Source organism: Mus caroli, chromosome 8, assembly GCF_900094665.2.
Source record: "Mus caroli chromosome 8, CAROLI_EIJ_v1.1, whole genome shotgun sequence".
NCBI classification, from domain to species: Eukaryota; Metazoa; Chordata; class Mammalia; order Rodentia; family Muridae; genus Mus; species Mus caroli.
The window spans coordinates 54,032,324-54,049,618 of NC_034577.1; the positions used below are offsets into that span (position 1 = coordinate 54,032,324).

Below are 17,295 nucleotides of genomic sequence, written 5' to 3' on the forward strand. Positions count from 1 at the left end.
TACACACACACAAAGAAATTACTCCCTGTAAGCAGGTATATTTCCATTGTTTTGTGGCTACTAGGAAACTCAGAGTAACATGTGTATCGCTTTAGTTCTGACTATAATTGTCAGTGCTTATCTCCCTTTGAACTACACCTTCGGCCCTAAAAAGATTTTTACATCACAACTTTATTTGAATCAGATTTTCTTCTGGCCTTGCTTTACTGTCCTGACCTTTGGGAAGAAGGGGCAGTTGAGGCTGCTAGTGGTTTGCTTGTTCTTTACTTTTTCACTTTTTATTTTATAGTACCGGAGATTGAATCTAGGCCCTTGCATGTGATGGCTAGTGCTTCCACTGATCTGTACCTCCATGTGAAAAATGTTTATTTGTTGTGTGTGTGAAGTGTGTGTCTAGGGGTGCCTGTGTCATGGTGTACTTGTGGAGGTCCGAGGACAACCTTGTGGAAGTGGTTCTCTCCTTCCCCCTTTGTGTCGGTTCCAGGGTGGAACCCAGGTTAGCAGGCTTATACAGCAAACACTCTCTGAGTCATCTTGTCTGCCTTCTACCCATCTTTTCTCTTTTAATTTTCATCCAATCTCCATGTGTTAATAAATTGCCTAAGCTATTCTTGAACTCATTCTGTAATCAGGGTAGGCTTTGAACATTCGAACCTCATACCTCAGCTCTCCAAGGACTTTAAGGATTATAGACTTTCATGGCCAAGGTTTGACCACTTTTGCCTTTTAAAATAATTAGCTCTATACCCTAGATAGGGGAATAATACTCTTCCACAACCCATAGGCTAACAAGTAAAAAAAAAAAAAAAAGACAAAACCAAACAAACAAAAACAGTGTCAAGTGTGAGATATCGCCCCTAAAGTTGTCAATCATGGGGAGCCTAGAGACCCTCAAGACAATGCAGGTGGCTGCCATTACTCATGGTGAAGACCCTACTGCTGAAGACAGCACACACTTTGCCATAGGACTGGGAGACATCAAGCTGGTACTCATCAGGCAGCTTCTTTCCTGTTGCTTAGCTTTCATAGCAGGAAAAGGAGCTAAGAAGACTGCTTGAGGGTAAAAGCATCAGTAGTCTTGATATGAACCTGGAATGCTGCACTAAGAAGTGTCCTGGAAAGAACACGCCCACAAGTGCATAAATGTTATGGATGTAACCAACAATTTTCTTATAGAATTTAAGTCTCCCTATAAGAAAGTAGTCTTTCAACAAACCCAAAAGAAGATAGCCAAACAAACATAATTCCACCTCTAACAACAAAAATATCAGGAAGTCAATCACTTTTCCTTAGTATCTCTTAATATCATTGGGCTCAGTTCTCCCAAAAAGACAAAGACTAACTGACTGGATATATAAACAGGATCCAGCATTTTGCTTCATACATGAAACACACCTCATCAACAAAGACAGACACTACCTCAGAGTAAAAGGTTGGAAAACAATTTTCCAAGCAAATGGTCCCAAGAAATAAGCTGGAGTAGCCATTGTAATATGCAATGAAATCAACTTTCAACCAAAAGTTACCAAAAAAGATAAGGAAGGACACTTGAAAGGGAAAATTCCACCAAGATGAACTATCAATTCTGAACATGTATGCTCCACATGTATGCTCCAAATGCAAGGGTACCCACATTCATAAAAGAAATTTTACCAAAGCTCAAAATAGCACATCTCATACAATAATAGTGGGAGACTTCAACACCCCACTCTCAGCAATGGACATGGAAACAGAAAGTAAACAGAGACACAGTGAAACTAACAGAAGTTATGAACCAAATAGATTTAACAGATATTTATAGAACATTCATCTTAAAGCAAAAGAAAATACCTTCTTCTCAGCACCTCATGGTAGCTTCTCCAAAATTGACCATATAATTGGTCACAAAACAGTCCCCAACAGATACAAGAAGATTGAAATAATCCCATGCACTCTATCTGATCACTGAGGGCTAAGGCTTGTTTTAAATACCAAGAAAAACAACTGAAAGCACACATACACATGGAAGCTGAACAACACTCTACTCAATGATAATTTGGTTAAGGAAGAAATAAAGAAAAAATTTAAGGTTTTTCAGAATTTAATGAAAATGAAGACACATTATACCAAAACTTATGGGACACAGTGGAAGCCATACTAAAGGGAAAACTCATAGCTCTACGTGCCTCCAAAAAGAAACTGGAGAGAGCATACACTAGCAGCTTGACAGCACACCTGAAAGTTCTAGAACAAAGAGAAGCAAATATACTCAAGAGGAGTAGATGACAGGAAACAATCAAACTCAGGGCTGAAATCAACCAAATAGAAACAAACAAACAAACAAACAAACAAAAAAACTATCCAAAGAATCAACAAACCCTGGAGCTGGCTCTTTATGAGAAAATCAACAAGATAGATAAACCCTTAGCCAGACTAACCAGAGGGCACAGAGACAATATCCAAATTAATAAAATCATAAAAGGGAGACATAACAATGAAATAAATCTTAAAATAATTATTCTGTTTGTTGAATATTAAGAGTTGAAAATTTTAAAATCATGTTCTATTAAAAAAAAGAAAAACAAACAGCCAAAAATAAAAAACCGACAAGAAACATACAGAGAAACATACAAGGAAAACTTATAAACCCCAAGTTAGAAACTGTAATATACAAGCAAAAGAGTAGTAAGGTTTTAAAAAATTGTTCAAATGAAGCAAGATGAGACAAAAAAAAAATCCAAATATACCAGTGAGTTTCTTTGGTGTCACCAATTTACTGCTGGGCATGGCCTTACCCTTTAGTGTAGTTTGTATACTCAGTGAAAGTCTGCTGGAGAAAACTAAGTTTTCCTTTGCAAGCAGTTATTAATAGGAGGTAGCTTCTGGGTTAAGGCTGGAAGTCCATGTCCACTTCTCCCTCCTGCTGGGACCCGTGTGGCTTGGACCTGTGTAGGCTCTGTGCATGCTACTACAGTTTCTGAGTTGATATCTGCATCAATCCTGGTGTCTAGAAGACACTTTTTCCTTACTGTCTTTCTTCCCCTCTGGCTCTTACACTTTTTCCACATCTTCGTCATAGATCCCTGAACCCTGAGCAGACGGGTTTGATGAAGACATCCCATTTAGGACATGTAGTGAGTATCCCAACCTCTAACTCTCTGCACATTGTCCAGTTGTGGCTCTGTTAGTTCCCGTTTACTGGAAGAGCAAGCTTCTCCAGTGAGGGCTGAGTATGACATTGACCAATGGAAATAGCGGAATGTCATTTGGAGTCTTTTTATTGCTACATTACTTCATCAGGACAGTGATATTTGTCGTAGGTACTTCCCCTAGGCCCATTTAGTCTCAGGTTTTTGGTCACCAAGTATTGACAGGCATAGCTTCATGGGGTGGGCCTTAAATCCAGTCATGGTTTTTGCATAAACATTGTTTATGTAACCAACAACTACTGCATGGGCGTGTCACATTCAGGGCAAATTGTCGTTGTAGATCTAGGGGTGTTTAGTTGAGTTGGTATTTACCTTTCTTCTCTGACAACCAACATATTTGAAGATTGTCTCCAATACCCAGTGGAACACACACACACACCACTAGCTAGACTTGATGGGTTAAAAATACTTATGGCTTTGTTATATTACAATAAAAACTTCATAAAACATTGGAACATGGGATTTGTAGCAACATAAATCTGGTCATTCATGTTTTGCTTAATAAACTATATAATATTCTCTTTGAGGTTAAAAAAAAAGAAAAAGAAAAACTTTAAAATTAATGTGCAACTTTTCTGGTAGGTCCCCACCCCTCCCCAGTTTAGAAATCAATACTCAGACCTGGCTTTGCCAGCTTGCTGTGCCTTCAGTCCTCACTGGCCTTTTGATTTCTGGTGTTAATACAACTTTGTGATTTAATAAATAATTTAGCCCATTAGTGTTTTATGTGAGTTAGTCCTGCTGCTCCAGAATTCTCCCTACCTCTAACAGGGACTATGGTCTATTTTTTTATTTAGTACACTAATATTCTGTCAAGAAATGTTCTCTTTACACTAGAATGCTAACAAATTATGCCATTTTATTTATCTATTTATTTATTTATTATCTATTTATTTGGGAGGCATGGTTGAGACAGAGTTCTCTGTGTAGCCCTGGCTGTCCTGCAACTCTAGACCAATCTGGTCTTCAACTCAAGAGATTTACCTGCCTCTGCCTCCTTAGTGTTGGGATTAAAAGCATGCACCACCATGCCCAGCTAACTCTTTCTTAAAAAAAAAAAAAAAAAAAAATAAATAAAAAAAAAAAAAAAAAAAAAAAAAAAAGCACTCAGGATATCTTATTTAGGAGTATAGGAACCCAATATTGCCAATAATGACCTAAGCTTGCTCTTTAATCTTTAGTCTATTCTGATCAGTCGAAGAGCGTGGAGGCCCATGCCTGTAGATGCCAGCAGCTCTGTGGAGGCCGAGGGAGGAGAATCATAGAGAATCCGAGGCCAGCCTGGGTAACATAGCAGGTCTTTTCCTCAAAAAGAGGAGTACAAGCATTTATTGAATCCCTCTACACAGTGTTCTTTCTTTGTTGCTGTCTTTGAGACAAGATCTCACTCTCTAGACCAGGCTGGCCTTGAACTCTCAATGATCCCTCTGCCTTAACATTCTGAGTGATGGGTGAACAGGCCTGAGCCACCACACACGGCTTGTGCTCTTTGACAGGACATTTACCCTCATAGAACTAACCAGGCTTGGGAATAGGCATCCAGCAGCAGTTACTAAAATGCTCACAAGTGCAAGAGAGTAAGGACTACAAGTCCCAGCATGCAATGCAACCCTCGAAGAGTCTGTGTGCACTGACGTCTAATCCTCGCGCCTGTTTTGTGGCCTGAGTTGTCTGTCGAAAGGAGAGCTTACTGGTTTTGTCAGTAGCTGTGTCTTTTATTACAAGTTCTGAGTCTTAGGGATCCATCTTGCTGGTCCGCGGTCCAAGATGGACAAAGTCTGTGCGGTTTTTGGAGGCTCCCGGGGGATCGGCAGGGCAGTAGCCCAGCTAATGGCCCAGAAGGGTTACCGTCTGGCGATCGTCTCCAGAAACCTGGAAGTGGCCAAAGCCACCGCCGGCGAGCTCGGCGGTAGGTACCGGAAGTGTCCACGCCGTGCGGCCAAGGTGCAAGTCCTTGAGTTCCAGTCCACGGGCCCTAGACTACTGCCCATGTACCCCGGTCTGCGCCCCAGATCGCTCGTGCCCCATGACCAAGCACTCACAGGGGCTCGCCTACTCCAGGCAGATTCTAAGGACCCCTGACAAGTAGCTGTCTTCCCCGCGGCCAGTGCTGAGATTGAGAGCCGCTTTGTTCGGGCCTCTGGGAGGAGAGAATGGACGCGATCATACTGAAAGTAGAGAAGTCAGATACAAATGGCTAGGTTGCATTTTGCTGAGAGCTCTTGCCCTTTGCGAAGGCACCCGACAGTATTTCAAAGAGAAACTCCTGATAAGTCAGGGTTGCTTCTCCAAGCCCATCAATGACTTTAGTAAGTTACTAATTTGTTTTCCCAGGCCCTTTGATTGTATTCCTATTCCAGCCCCCCNCCCCCCCCCCCTTAACGGACTAGTCATTGCATTGCAAGTTTAAGTCGGAGAAGACAACTTGAAGAATGGAGAAAAATACACGTCACTATCAGGAAAGCATTGGGTATATTGTAGTTCTAAGAGTGTGTCTGGTGCCAACTATATTTCTTTACTTATATGGAAATAGCCTTGATATGTAACTCACACTGGCTTTGAACTTGTGGATCTCGTGTCTCAGCTTCCCAGTTGCTGAGATCTCCTTACTGTGATGTGACAGTGACATCTTTAGTACAGAGTACACTCTGAACCTGCGGTGTGGTATCCAGCTTTCTTGGACATAGGGTCTCACTACGCAGCCTAGGCTTCCCTTGGATCAGGAGCTGGTCTCTGCCTCCTCGGTGCTGGGAACACAGGGGAGCACGTCTGTTCACCTTGGGTGTGAACACGAGCCTCAACACCTAGCCAGTCAGCACTGCTTCCAGTTTGCTAGCTACTCCACCTTGCCCTGTGCTACTAGTTACCTGTTCTTCGGCTCTCCATCATATAGTTGGTTCATCTTGATGTATCCCTATCATAAATTGAGGAGCATATATCTTAACATGGTAGCTTATTAGATAGGGAATATGTTTACTTTGAAGTCAGGGTTGCTTCCTCAAGCCCATCAGTGACTTCGTGCGTTTGGTGCTAGGGATCAGGGAGTTCTACGGAGCTACCTCTTTTGCCCATGCTGGCCACAACCTTACAGTAGTAATCTCCTATCCCAAAGCTGAGACTGCAGGTATACACTACCATGCCCAGATTTAATTACAGTTTTAAAAATCACACTTATTTATTTGGTTGGATGGGTACATATATGTCATTGTGCACCTGTGGAACTCAGTCTGTTCTTTCCTTTCATCGTATGGGTCCCAAAGGTTCAACTCAGATTGTTAGGCTTAGTGGAAAGTGCCCTTATCAAGTGAGGGCCATCTTGCTGGCCCTGACCACTTTTGTTTCTAGACTTTCCAAGCTTATTTCTTCTTAAGGGTTTGAGGTGTCACTCAGGATAGTCATGAACTTGTGAGTCCAGCGAGTGCCAACATTATGGGGTAGCCAGGTACCCATAGTTCTTGTGTCTAAATCTCCCACTCAAGAAAACTCCAAAGTTAAAGTTAGGTTTCGATAATGTTTTATTTTATGTACTTGCTGTAAGCTAGCATTTGGCAGGCCGAGGCAAGATGAGCCTGAGTTTTGAAGTCAGTCCAGGCAACACAGTAAAACCTTATCTCAGAGCAAAACAAAAACAAAACACTCATACACAAGAAGGAAAAAGCAAAGCCTCATTATTTCTCCTTCACTTCCATCCACCCTGTCCCTTTCATCGTGTGCTCTGAGGGCAGGAACCCATGACTGGCAGTCGTCGCCCCGCTCAGCACAGGCTTGCTGGAGAGTCTAATGATAAGGCAAATCAATTCGAAATTCAAGTTAAGATTTAGACGTAATTCTGATTTAACTTTGTTTTGTAGGAAACCACTTGGCATTTAGGTGTGATGTTGCCAAAGAACAAGATGTTCAGAGTACATTTCAAGAGATGGAGAAATATTTAGGTCCAGTAAATTTCTTGGTAAATGCAGCCGGTATCAACAGGTTGGTCAAAGATTGGGGTGAATTTCTGATACCTGTTTTAAAAGATTTTTTTTCTTAATGCGTTGGTGGCTTAGCTTCTTTTCCATTGCTATTATGGAATGTCATGACCCAAAGCTATATATAAAACAGAGTGCTCGATTGAGGTTATGGTTTCAGAGTGTTAGAGCCATGTTGGTGGAGTAAAGCCACGGTGGGTAGCAGCAGCTGGGAACCCATATTATGATTTGCATATAGGAGGCAGAGATAGGGCACAGTGGGAATGGAGCCAGTCTTTGGAAACCTCAAAGCCCACTCCCAGTGACATACCTCCTCCAACAAGGCCACACTCCCTAATCCTTCCCAAACTTGGTCCTAAACTGGGGCTAAGTATTCAAATATATGAGCCTCCGGGGACCATTTTCACTCAGAACACCACATCAGTATGAGACAATATATTAGGCTGTTTTATTTCTAACTGGAAAGGCTTTTTAGAAAATTATCATACATTCTTTTATTTAAAAAATGGTGTGTGTATCTGCATGTTAGTACGTGCAGAGTGTGTGGATTCCCACAGGAGCTAAAGGAGGGCATCAAATCCCCCGGAGTTGGTGATGCAGGTGCTTGTGAGCTCCTTGGAACTGCACTTGCACTCTCTGTAAGATCAGTATGTGTTCTTGATCAGTGAGCCATTTCTTTAGCCTAATTCTTTTATGATGAGATAAATGTCCAATTGGATCAGTCCTAACAACCATCACTGGCATATCACCTAGCATGCCAGAAGACTTCCTTAATCTCTTCTTACAGGAAACCAGTGTTCTGAGTTCCATTGATCATAACAAGCTTAATGGTAATGTATGTAGGATAATAAATGTAATAATAATGAGGATGAGGGGGGGTTGTTTAGGAGAAAATATTTAGATTTACAGCCCCGTTAAAGAAGGCAAAACTGGCAGTAGCTTAAACCATTTGGTTGCTTGCTACTGTGTTTAGCCACTGGCGGTATTTATCAGTCTATCAGAGAGCTGGAGAATCCTGCCTTCCCCATGGCTCCTTTCTGGATTATCAACAGCTATCTTAGTGGTTTTAAAGCCAAGTTCAAAATGGGACTGCCCAGCACTTAGCTAGAAAGCGTAGCTTATACTATATTTTAATCCAGAAAAAATTCTGGTACATATGTTTTGACTTGATTTTTAAAAAAATATTTAGTTCTGCTATTTTAAAATTGTGTTTGTGTGTGTGTGTGTGTGTGTGAGTGCACGTGCGGCGTGCATATGTGTGGAGTTCTGAAGTGGATGTATAATACCCTGAAGCTGGAGTTACAGGTGGCTGTGAGCTGTGAACTCAGTTCTCCTGAAGGAGCACTTGGAGCTTCTTACCTGCTGAGCCAGTCCTCTAGCATCCAGATTTGAGTTTTGATCTGGATGTTAATGTCCAGTCCTCTAGCATCCAGATTTGAGTTTTGATCTGGATGTTAATGATGTGCCCACTTTCTTTTTTGTAGAGACAGTCTTCTAGTAAGAACAAAGACTGAAGACATGGTCTCTCAGCTGCACACTAACCTCCTGGGCTCCATGCTGACCTGTAAAGCTGCCATGAAGACAATGATTCAGCAGGGAGGGTCTATTGTTAATGTGGGTGAGTTCTCACCTCCGGGGGCTGTAGTCATTGCATGTAAACATGGGGCTACTTAATCCACTGATGGACTTGACCGTCAGTGAGGGACTTACTAAGTATTACAAGTGACAGTAGAAGCCACGTGATAAATAGCATCTGTATGGAATGGGAGAGGCCACAGCTGTGCACATCCATCAGACTGTCTGTACAACAATGTCATAATAATTTTATCACCAGTTTCAATTTTCAGGAGAAATCAGGCACCCTCGCCTTTTTTTTTTTTTTTAAATCAAACCTATAATAATTATAAGAGCCAAAAAGGCCAGGTAATATACTGAGAGATTGTGTTTCCTAGAAATGACTGGGAAGCTACAACCATGCTACCTCAACGGTCTGGCTTCCTAAACAAGGCATGGACAATGGCAGTAGACACGCTAAGACAGAAGGGGAACTCACAGGGTCCTAGAGCTATAGGACACTCAGGACTGCTGAGAGCAGGAGAGGCAGCCTCCCCTGGCATGAGCCCAGTCTTACTGTGTCTCCATTGCTATGAACAGACACTGTGACTAGGGCAACTCCTATAAGGGACAACATTTAATTGGGGCTGGCTTACAGGTTTTGAGCTTCAGTCCATTGTCATCATGGTGGGAAACATGGCAGCATCCAGGTAGACATGGTGCTGGAGGAGCTGAGAGTTCTACATCTTGTTCTGAAGGCAAATAGGAGAAGACTGGCAAAGCCCACCCCCACAATGACACACTTCGTCCAACAAGGCCACACCTATTTCAACAAGGACACACTTTCTAATAGTATCGCTCCCTGTGGGCCAAGCATTTAAGCACATGAGACTATGGGGGCCAAACCTATTCAAACCACCACAGGCCCCTAATAAGTTATCCTACTCTAAGTGGTCAGGCCTGATACTGTTACATACACACAATAGTAAACAGACTCAGCAGGTATATTTATGTGTGCATATATATACATATATGTATATATATGTATATACATATGCATATGTCACAATAATAACAAAATGTCTATGAATCTGAGAGTGTGAGAGAGCAAATAGGAGGGTTGGATTGGAGGAGAAGGTGGAAAATGATGTCATTTTATTTCTAAAATTAAGAAGACCAATCTAATTTTTGATATGAAAAAGAAAGCCTGTAACATGGAGTCTAAATAACAATTATTTATGGCAGTCGCACAGATCACTGGTCTGTCTAGTGTCAAAGTTTGAGGAACAGTAAACTTCAGCTTTTCAGAGTGGATGTAAGCAGCCTTTTGTTTGTTGGAACCACAGGGAAGAGGTGTTCTCAGTTCTTGCCTGTTGAGCAGAAAATGCAGAGTAACATGGAGTTTGATTTCCATGTATTATTTGGAAATCGTAGCATACAATCTGACTTTTAGTCTTAAGTGATGAGCAGTACCTTAAAAGTCTGCAAAAGGGGGATGCTGTTCTGTTAAAGGTCCCTCTCAGGAGGAGTTGCTGCCCTGTGGCTCTCTGACACAGTCAGTTCAGGTATTGGTTCTTAAGACCTGTCACACAGACCTGAGACTGCCTGGATATCATAGGACAGATTTAAAATACCTTCATTTTAGGTGAGTTTCAGAAACCTAAAGTTAGTCCCTTAAAATCTTAGACTATTGCTAAGACTGATGCTTTATAATGAGTGAACAACATGCTTACTGGATAGGAAAAAAAGAAAACAAAACAAAACTCTAGATAGGCTGACCTTGTAGATGTGTTGCTACTTCAGCAATCATTACTTTGACCAAATGTGAATGGAGTGTGGCTCGAGTGCTGGTTATGGGAGCTTCCTAATGGATCTTTCTGTCTTTCTTACTCCCACACACCCCCTTTCCCGTCCACTCCTTTCCTTAACATAATGGCCTTTCTTTCTTCCTGTGGTACCCAGTTTTCTTTTTCTCTTAACCAAGGTGCCACATTTAGTAATGTGCTGTGTGATCAATCAGTTCATGGAGGACAGATGCATGGCAGTGGTTCTGTAGGTTATGGTGGTGGGACCCCCACCCTAGACCACCTGCACTATTTTTACTGTTCTTCTTTGTGCTTAGATACACATATGCCATCACTGTTGGCCGATCTTCTGTGCATTCATGTTACATAGGTTTGTAGCATGCTATATATGGCAGAAGAAGTGGCCTATAACTGCTTGTCTTATATAAGCATACTGTGGGATGCTCTCACTATTGTGAACCCACCATACAGTGTATTTCTTGGGGGAAATTACTGTCATCAAGCAATGTTGACTGTACAGTGTAGGTAAACATTTTAACACTGGGCTCCTTGATTATAATATAAAAGTAGAATAATTCTTTTTCTAATGTAATTTCAATTGTGTGTGTGTGTGTATTTCCTGTTCAATTTTTATATAATAAGCACAGGCCAGTGGTGCAGAAAATTACTTCCCTACTTCTGTTTTGCAAGCATGCATTTGCATACAATTGATATTTGAATTATAAATTGTTCTTACATATTTACTAGACAAGTTCATTGAGGAATGCTTAGTTCGAGTACAAGGTACATATAAACAAAATCACACTGTTACCAAGTTTGCATGGTCATTTTTGATTGACAGTCGTTTTAAGTTACTGGATTTGGTCTTCTTTTAGGTGGAGGTGAATACTTATTCCTATCTATGGTAGAATTATAGAGTTAATCAGCCTTTATTTTACACCTTCTGGCTTTACCTTATTTCTGCCTGTGTTTGTTACGTTTCTCTTGCTGTGATAAGACACCATGGCCAAGGCAACTTATAGAAGACAGTTTATTTTGGCTTATGGTCCCTGAGGGATACAAGTCAGTCATGGTGGAAGGCAAACAGCAGGCAAGGTGGCAGAAACAGGAGGCTGAGAGGTGACATCTCAACCACAAGCACAAAGCGGAGAGAGAACTGGAAGTCGGGTGAAGCCATACTCTTAACACACAGTCCCAGCAAAGCTACACCTCCCAGAACTGCCAAGGCAGCAGCTGGGGCCAGGTGTTCAAATGTCTGCGCTAGAGGGACATTTCTCATTCAAGCCACCACACTTTCAGACCCAGCACTCATTGTACCTGACCTTTGCCCACCTTTCAGGTAACAAATCACACAAGCTTCTCTCCCATTCCTGGTGGCTTGACATCATTTTCCTCCAGTTTCTCTTTGCCTGTGTGACTGGGTTACCCCTCAAAGGACCATGGCTAGAGTTACTCAGTTTAACAAACAATGAAAGAAGGCAGGGTTCCCTCCTGATTTGGTGACTGTAAAGGATATGAATCGCCAAATAATGAACTGGTTGGCTTGCACTTGCTTTCTTCTTTTCCTGCAGGGAGTATTATTGGTTTGAAAGGCAACGTGGGCCAGTCTGCGTACAGCGCCACCAAAGGAGGGCTCGTTGGGTTTTCACGATCGCTTGCTAAAGAGGTTGCACGAAAGAAAATCCGAGTGAATGTGGTGGCACCAGGTCAGTGAAAACGCCATACAATAACTGTAGTATCATTTACTGATGTAAAGAAAGGCCACTAGGTTGTCGGTTGATTGGTTAATTGGCAGTCATTAATTGACATTTGGATAGTGTCTCTCTAAAACCATTGTCGAAAGAAATAATGAATTAGTGTCTAAAAAAACTTACTTGTTCCTCTTGTCTTACATAAAAAATCTTTATTTTCAATTTTTTTCACCAATTAAGGAGTAAATTATGTTAAGAAAACCTTGGAGATTACCTTGTGTTTTGAGACAGGGTCTTTACCATGCACTGTAGTACTGGGACTGCTCTACCATGCGTGGCTTATTCCAGCCACAGTGACAACTTAAAAATTGTGACCGAGGGTTTGATGTGATTTACCCAAAACTACCTGGCTGTTTCATGGAAAGCTGGAAAAATACGCTCTGAAAGGGTTCCCCTTTTTTTTGGGGGGGGGGGTGACGAGACAGGGTTTCTCTGTGTAGCTCTGGCTGTCCTGGAACTCACTTTGTAGACCAGGCTGGCCTCGAACTCAGAAATCCACCTGCCTCTGCCTCCNTAGCTCTGGCTGTCCTGGAACTCACTTTGTAGACCAGGCTGGCCTCGAACTCAGAAATCCACCTGCCTCTGCCTCCCGAGTGCTGGGATTAAAGGCTTGCGCCACCACCGCCCGGCATTGAAGGGTTCCTTTTGAATCATAAGATTGATGTCTTTTTATCCTTTAGTTTCTGATTTATTTATGTATTTTTTTACTTATTCTCCCTCTTTTGTTCACTTGCACATTATTTGCCAGTTTCTAATAAAAACCATGTCAAAATTCAGATATGTTTGTCGTTTATTAGTTGGTTGGCCTGTTAGAAATTTTTTATTGGGTATTTACTTGACTTCCCAACAGAATGAATGTTTTTTATACTTTGTAAGTTAGAATAGGATCTTTTTAATACGTATGTGTTCATTTGTGTGTGTATGTCTATACTTTTGTGTGGGTGCATGCACATGACTTACTGCACATGTAGTTATCAGAGGATAACTTGCAGGAATGGGTTTTGTCTTTGCAGCATGTGGGTTCTGTGGGACCGTGAAAGGCAGTCTGTTTTCTGGTCAAGCAAGACTTACTCCGGAGACCCAGTAGAAACTCTACAAGAGACAGAACAGTGAGCCATACTCCCAGACAGATATAGGTGCCTGACACCAGGGAGCCCCCAACCTCATAATCCTGTGACTATAGCCACACAGACAATGTCCCAAGCTCCTGGTATCCTGGCTAGTCTCCACCCCCACAGTTAACCTGGCAATAGCCAGGTATGTTCCTCTCTACAGTTACTTGGCAACTGCAAGATAGCCCAGCCTGCTATAAAAGGGGCTCATCTCTAGCTCTCCTTCTCCCTCTCCTTTCCCCCCTCTCTCCACGTGGCCATGGCTGGCCTCTCTTTCTACCTTCTCTCTTTCTCTCTGCCTTTCTACAATAAAGCTCTAAAACCATAGACTATCTCTGCTCATCGAGACCTGGTGTGCTTGAATGATGGAATAGGCTTTCCTCTAAAGAGTTGTGTCTAACATCACGCTGGAAGGCCTTCCTTTGTGACATACAGCGACGTCTGGGATGTTCAAGACTGAGAACCTGTGGTCTCTGGCCTCCTTGAGGCCCAGAGACCCTAGATTGCTCCGTCTCTACCCCTTCTACTTCCCACAGCAAGACACCCACCCGCACAGTGTAGAGAGTGCACACAGCAGTCTCCCATTTCCACTCACCCAGACAGAGCACTGGAGCTCTGGCGGGACTCATGTTCTCTCCCACCTCCTTTATTTCCCCACACCCGCTGCCTGGGTCAAACTCAGGCCATCGGGCTTGATAGCAAGTTTCTTCCCCTCCTGAGCCATCTTGTTGGGACTAGATAGTCTATCTTGGTCTTGCAGTTTTAACATACTTAAGAAGTAATCTCTATAGCCACTAAAATAGCACAGTTGGGAGGGCATTAGACTGAAGAACTAATCCCCGTATAAAGTTTGTTCCTGTGACGGACCTGTGGGAGAGTGGGCTGCAGTTGACCTCTGCCACCTTTCACTTTTAGGCCCCTCATGACTCCAGCTGGACCTGAGAGTTGGCACTCATTGAGCTAGCAGATGTTTTTCAGGATGTTCTGTGAATCTGTTTGCTGTATAACATACCTTCAGTCCAGTTCCTTGTTTAGTCGCAGACTAGCTAAGTCCAGACATTCCAAATCCATGAGTATTGAGTAAGTTTTACAGCTTAGATGAATACTTTTGAAGGAAAAAGGAAAAGGGTCTCAAACCAAAGCTTTCCATGGGAAGCTGCATTGTCGTTACCTAGGCCTGACTGTCTGTTTCGGTGTGCTCTGTGCAGGCTGTGACTGTTAGTGTTGGCTGAGCTAGTCGTCCATGGGGTTGTTTATTTGTTGTTTGGAAGGGCATGGACTTGCCTTCTCTCTTTTCAGGATTCCAGTGGTATGGGTAACGAGGAGTTCTATTTTTTTTGGTGATGTAATAGCTGACTGGCTGAGAGGAAGGCTCATCTTCCCAATTCACATGGACCCATGTAAGGAATATCCTGGGTGCCTTCCTCTATGCCAAGGCTGTGCTAGGTCCAAGAGTAAAAAAAGAAATGAGATGTCTCTGTTACAAGCCACAGAAACAGTTGGAAAGAGCGCTGAGTGTCATGGCTGAAGGTAGATAGTGACGTGCACCATGTTAGGAAGATGCTGAGCTGTTTAGCATGGATTCGTTGTCAAGGCAATGACATGAGTGGTGGGAATCCAGTTTCTATACAAAGGAGCTGTTTGAAAGGTATGGAAGTGCCATAGAGTCTTTTCTAAAGATACTTTTCCTGTGCAATTCATATTGGGGATAAAAATATGTTGCTAGAAAGTGATCACTAGTAGGGTAGCCTTTGTAATACTATATTGTATATTATATATATATATACATATATAATATATTATATATTGCATATATTATTGTATATAATATTATATGTGTATACTATATTGTATATTATATATATATATACATATATAATATATTATATATTGCATATATTATTGTATATAATATTATATGTGTATACTATATTGTATATTATATATATTATACATATACACACACATAGAGACACACACATATTGTTTCATAGTACAGATTGAAATAACAAGATTAAATCAATTCTATAAGTTATCTGTTGACTTCATTTTGATATTAAGATCTATCAGCTTCTTGACTAGATCTCAAGTAGAGCCAGCACATGTGCACTCGTGGTGTACTTACCCATGTACTCACATCTGGAGAGAGGTTGTGGTGTGCTTACCCGTGCACTAACATCTGGAGAGAGCGCATTCATTTCCCAGTGTATTTTTTGAGACAGGGCCTCTCAGTGAACCTGAAGCTCTGAAGCTCACTGTTTGAGCTAGACTGGCTGAGACTAGTGAGACCCTGTGACCTGTTTGTCGTCTCTGGGTCCCCAGTGCTGGTTCCCTTGTGCTGCCACGCCTGGTTTTGATGTAGGTCCAGGATATCCAGACTGGAGGCTTTATGCTAGTACAGTAAGTGCTTACACACGGAGCCGTCTTTCCAGCCCTTAGACCTCTAGTTTGTTTCTTTTTATGTCAGACCTTTCCGATTAGCTTCAAGTGGAAGCTCTAAATAACAGAAAAACAGTTAAAAAGCGAACTGTAGCACAAAACCCAGGAAACAAGGCAGATAATGATTAGACTGTCACTGCATTCTAAATCCTTGACTGTTCTGCTAAGCATTGGCATTTTTGACGGCATATAAAGTAAAGATGTCATCATGGATGAATCTCCCTCATTGAAAATCAATACGAGAAATTATATTTGATAGATTGACTATCATCAATTCCTCATCAAAAGTGAATCAATAAAATGTCCTTTCTTCAGAGTTTATAACATAAAAAATTCTCATGGCCATTGGGAACCAGCGCATCCCAGACTAATGGTGGTCTTTGAGGTGTGGCCTAGTGCTAGAGCACTTGCCCAGCATGCACTAGGCCCCAAGTTTGATCCTAGACACCCTCCCCTTCTGTGTTGGGTTGTCATTGTATGTCTAGTAAGGAAGTGCAGTGTCTTTGCTCTAAGTCGCTAGAGTGCATATTATTTCACTTACCGCATTTGATCTAAGGAAGGGTGGCTTTGTAGCCAGGTGGAAACCTCCGAGTGACCAGTAATGCAGCAGCACTCTCTGTTGGACAGTGGCACCTACTGGTAGTTTACAGCTTTTATAGCCACTTCAAGGCTTTGTAAATACATGACAATCATGAGTGTGGAGTAGAACAAAATTTCCAGAACTTTACAAATAAGAAGAGTGATATGGAGAGAGTCTTAGGGCTGAGGAAAGAAGATGGACTGGGAAGTAAGGCAAGCAGCAAGATAGGTGTGTGGGATGCTTGGGGACCGTTAGCATCTACCCTCGGGGCTGATGTCTGTGGTGGACGGTACCTAAGGGATTAGTGATGTATCATGCACTGGGCTGTGAATATATTTAAGTGAAGATTACATGGTTCATGAGCCTCAGCATAAGATAACATTGACATTTTGTACAGCCCCGAGCAATTTATCATAAGAGAACAGCTTACCATTTCTTAGTTAATTTCTGATGAACTGGAACAGATCTATGAGGTCTGGGAAGCTGCAGATAGAGTGGGTCGGGACAACTATGCTGTAATGGTGGGTAACATGACAGTAGCTCTTGGTAAGACCCATACACACAGCTAACGGAGGACCCCAGCTCTTGTGTTTTGTGGACTTTACCCAGTGATGTGTCAGCAGTGTTCTTGTGCAGTGCATAAGCCACACCAAGGCAAGATGCTAGGGGAAGTGGAGGGAGCAAGGAGGCGATGGCGGTGTGGTCAGCAATAGAAGTCTTTGTTCAATCGTTCTGTAAATCTACAACACATTAAACATGACATCCACTATTTAAAAAGACACTGAAGATCCAGGAGAGGGATCTATAGAAATATGTTCATTTTGCACATTAAACATAATCTAAGAGAAAAACTAGCATGTGGAGGCAAATTCTTTCCTTTCTTTTTTTTTTTTTTTTT

General features: G+C 42.0%; 1 protein-coding gene across 4 annotated transcripts in view; it reads left to right on the plus strand.

Moving 5' to 3' along the window:
• The first annotated feature begins 4,830 nt into the window (after window positions 1-4,830).
• Cbr4 (carbonyl reductase 4) overlaps window positions 4,831-17,295 on the plus strand; it is a 45,603-nt gene continuing 33,138 nt past the window's right edge. For all 4 annotated transcript variants that reach the window (XM_021170934.2, XM_029480384.1, XM_021170933.2 and 1 more), the window contains exons 1-4: window positions 4,831-5,097; window positions 7,040-7,160; window positions 8,641-8,774; window positions 12,087-12,221. In XM_021170934.2, the coding sequence (XP_021026593.1) occupies window positions 4,956-5,097; window positions 7,040-7,160; window positions 8,641-8,774; window positions 12,087-12,221 (532 nt within the window). In that variant the 5' untranslated portion in view covers window positions 4,831-4,955. The remainder of the gene's footprint in view (window positions 5,098-7,039; window positions 7,161-8,640; window positions 8,775-12,086; window positions 12,222-17,295) is intronic.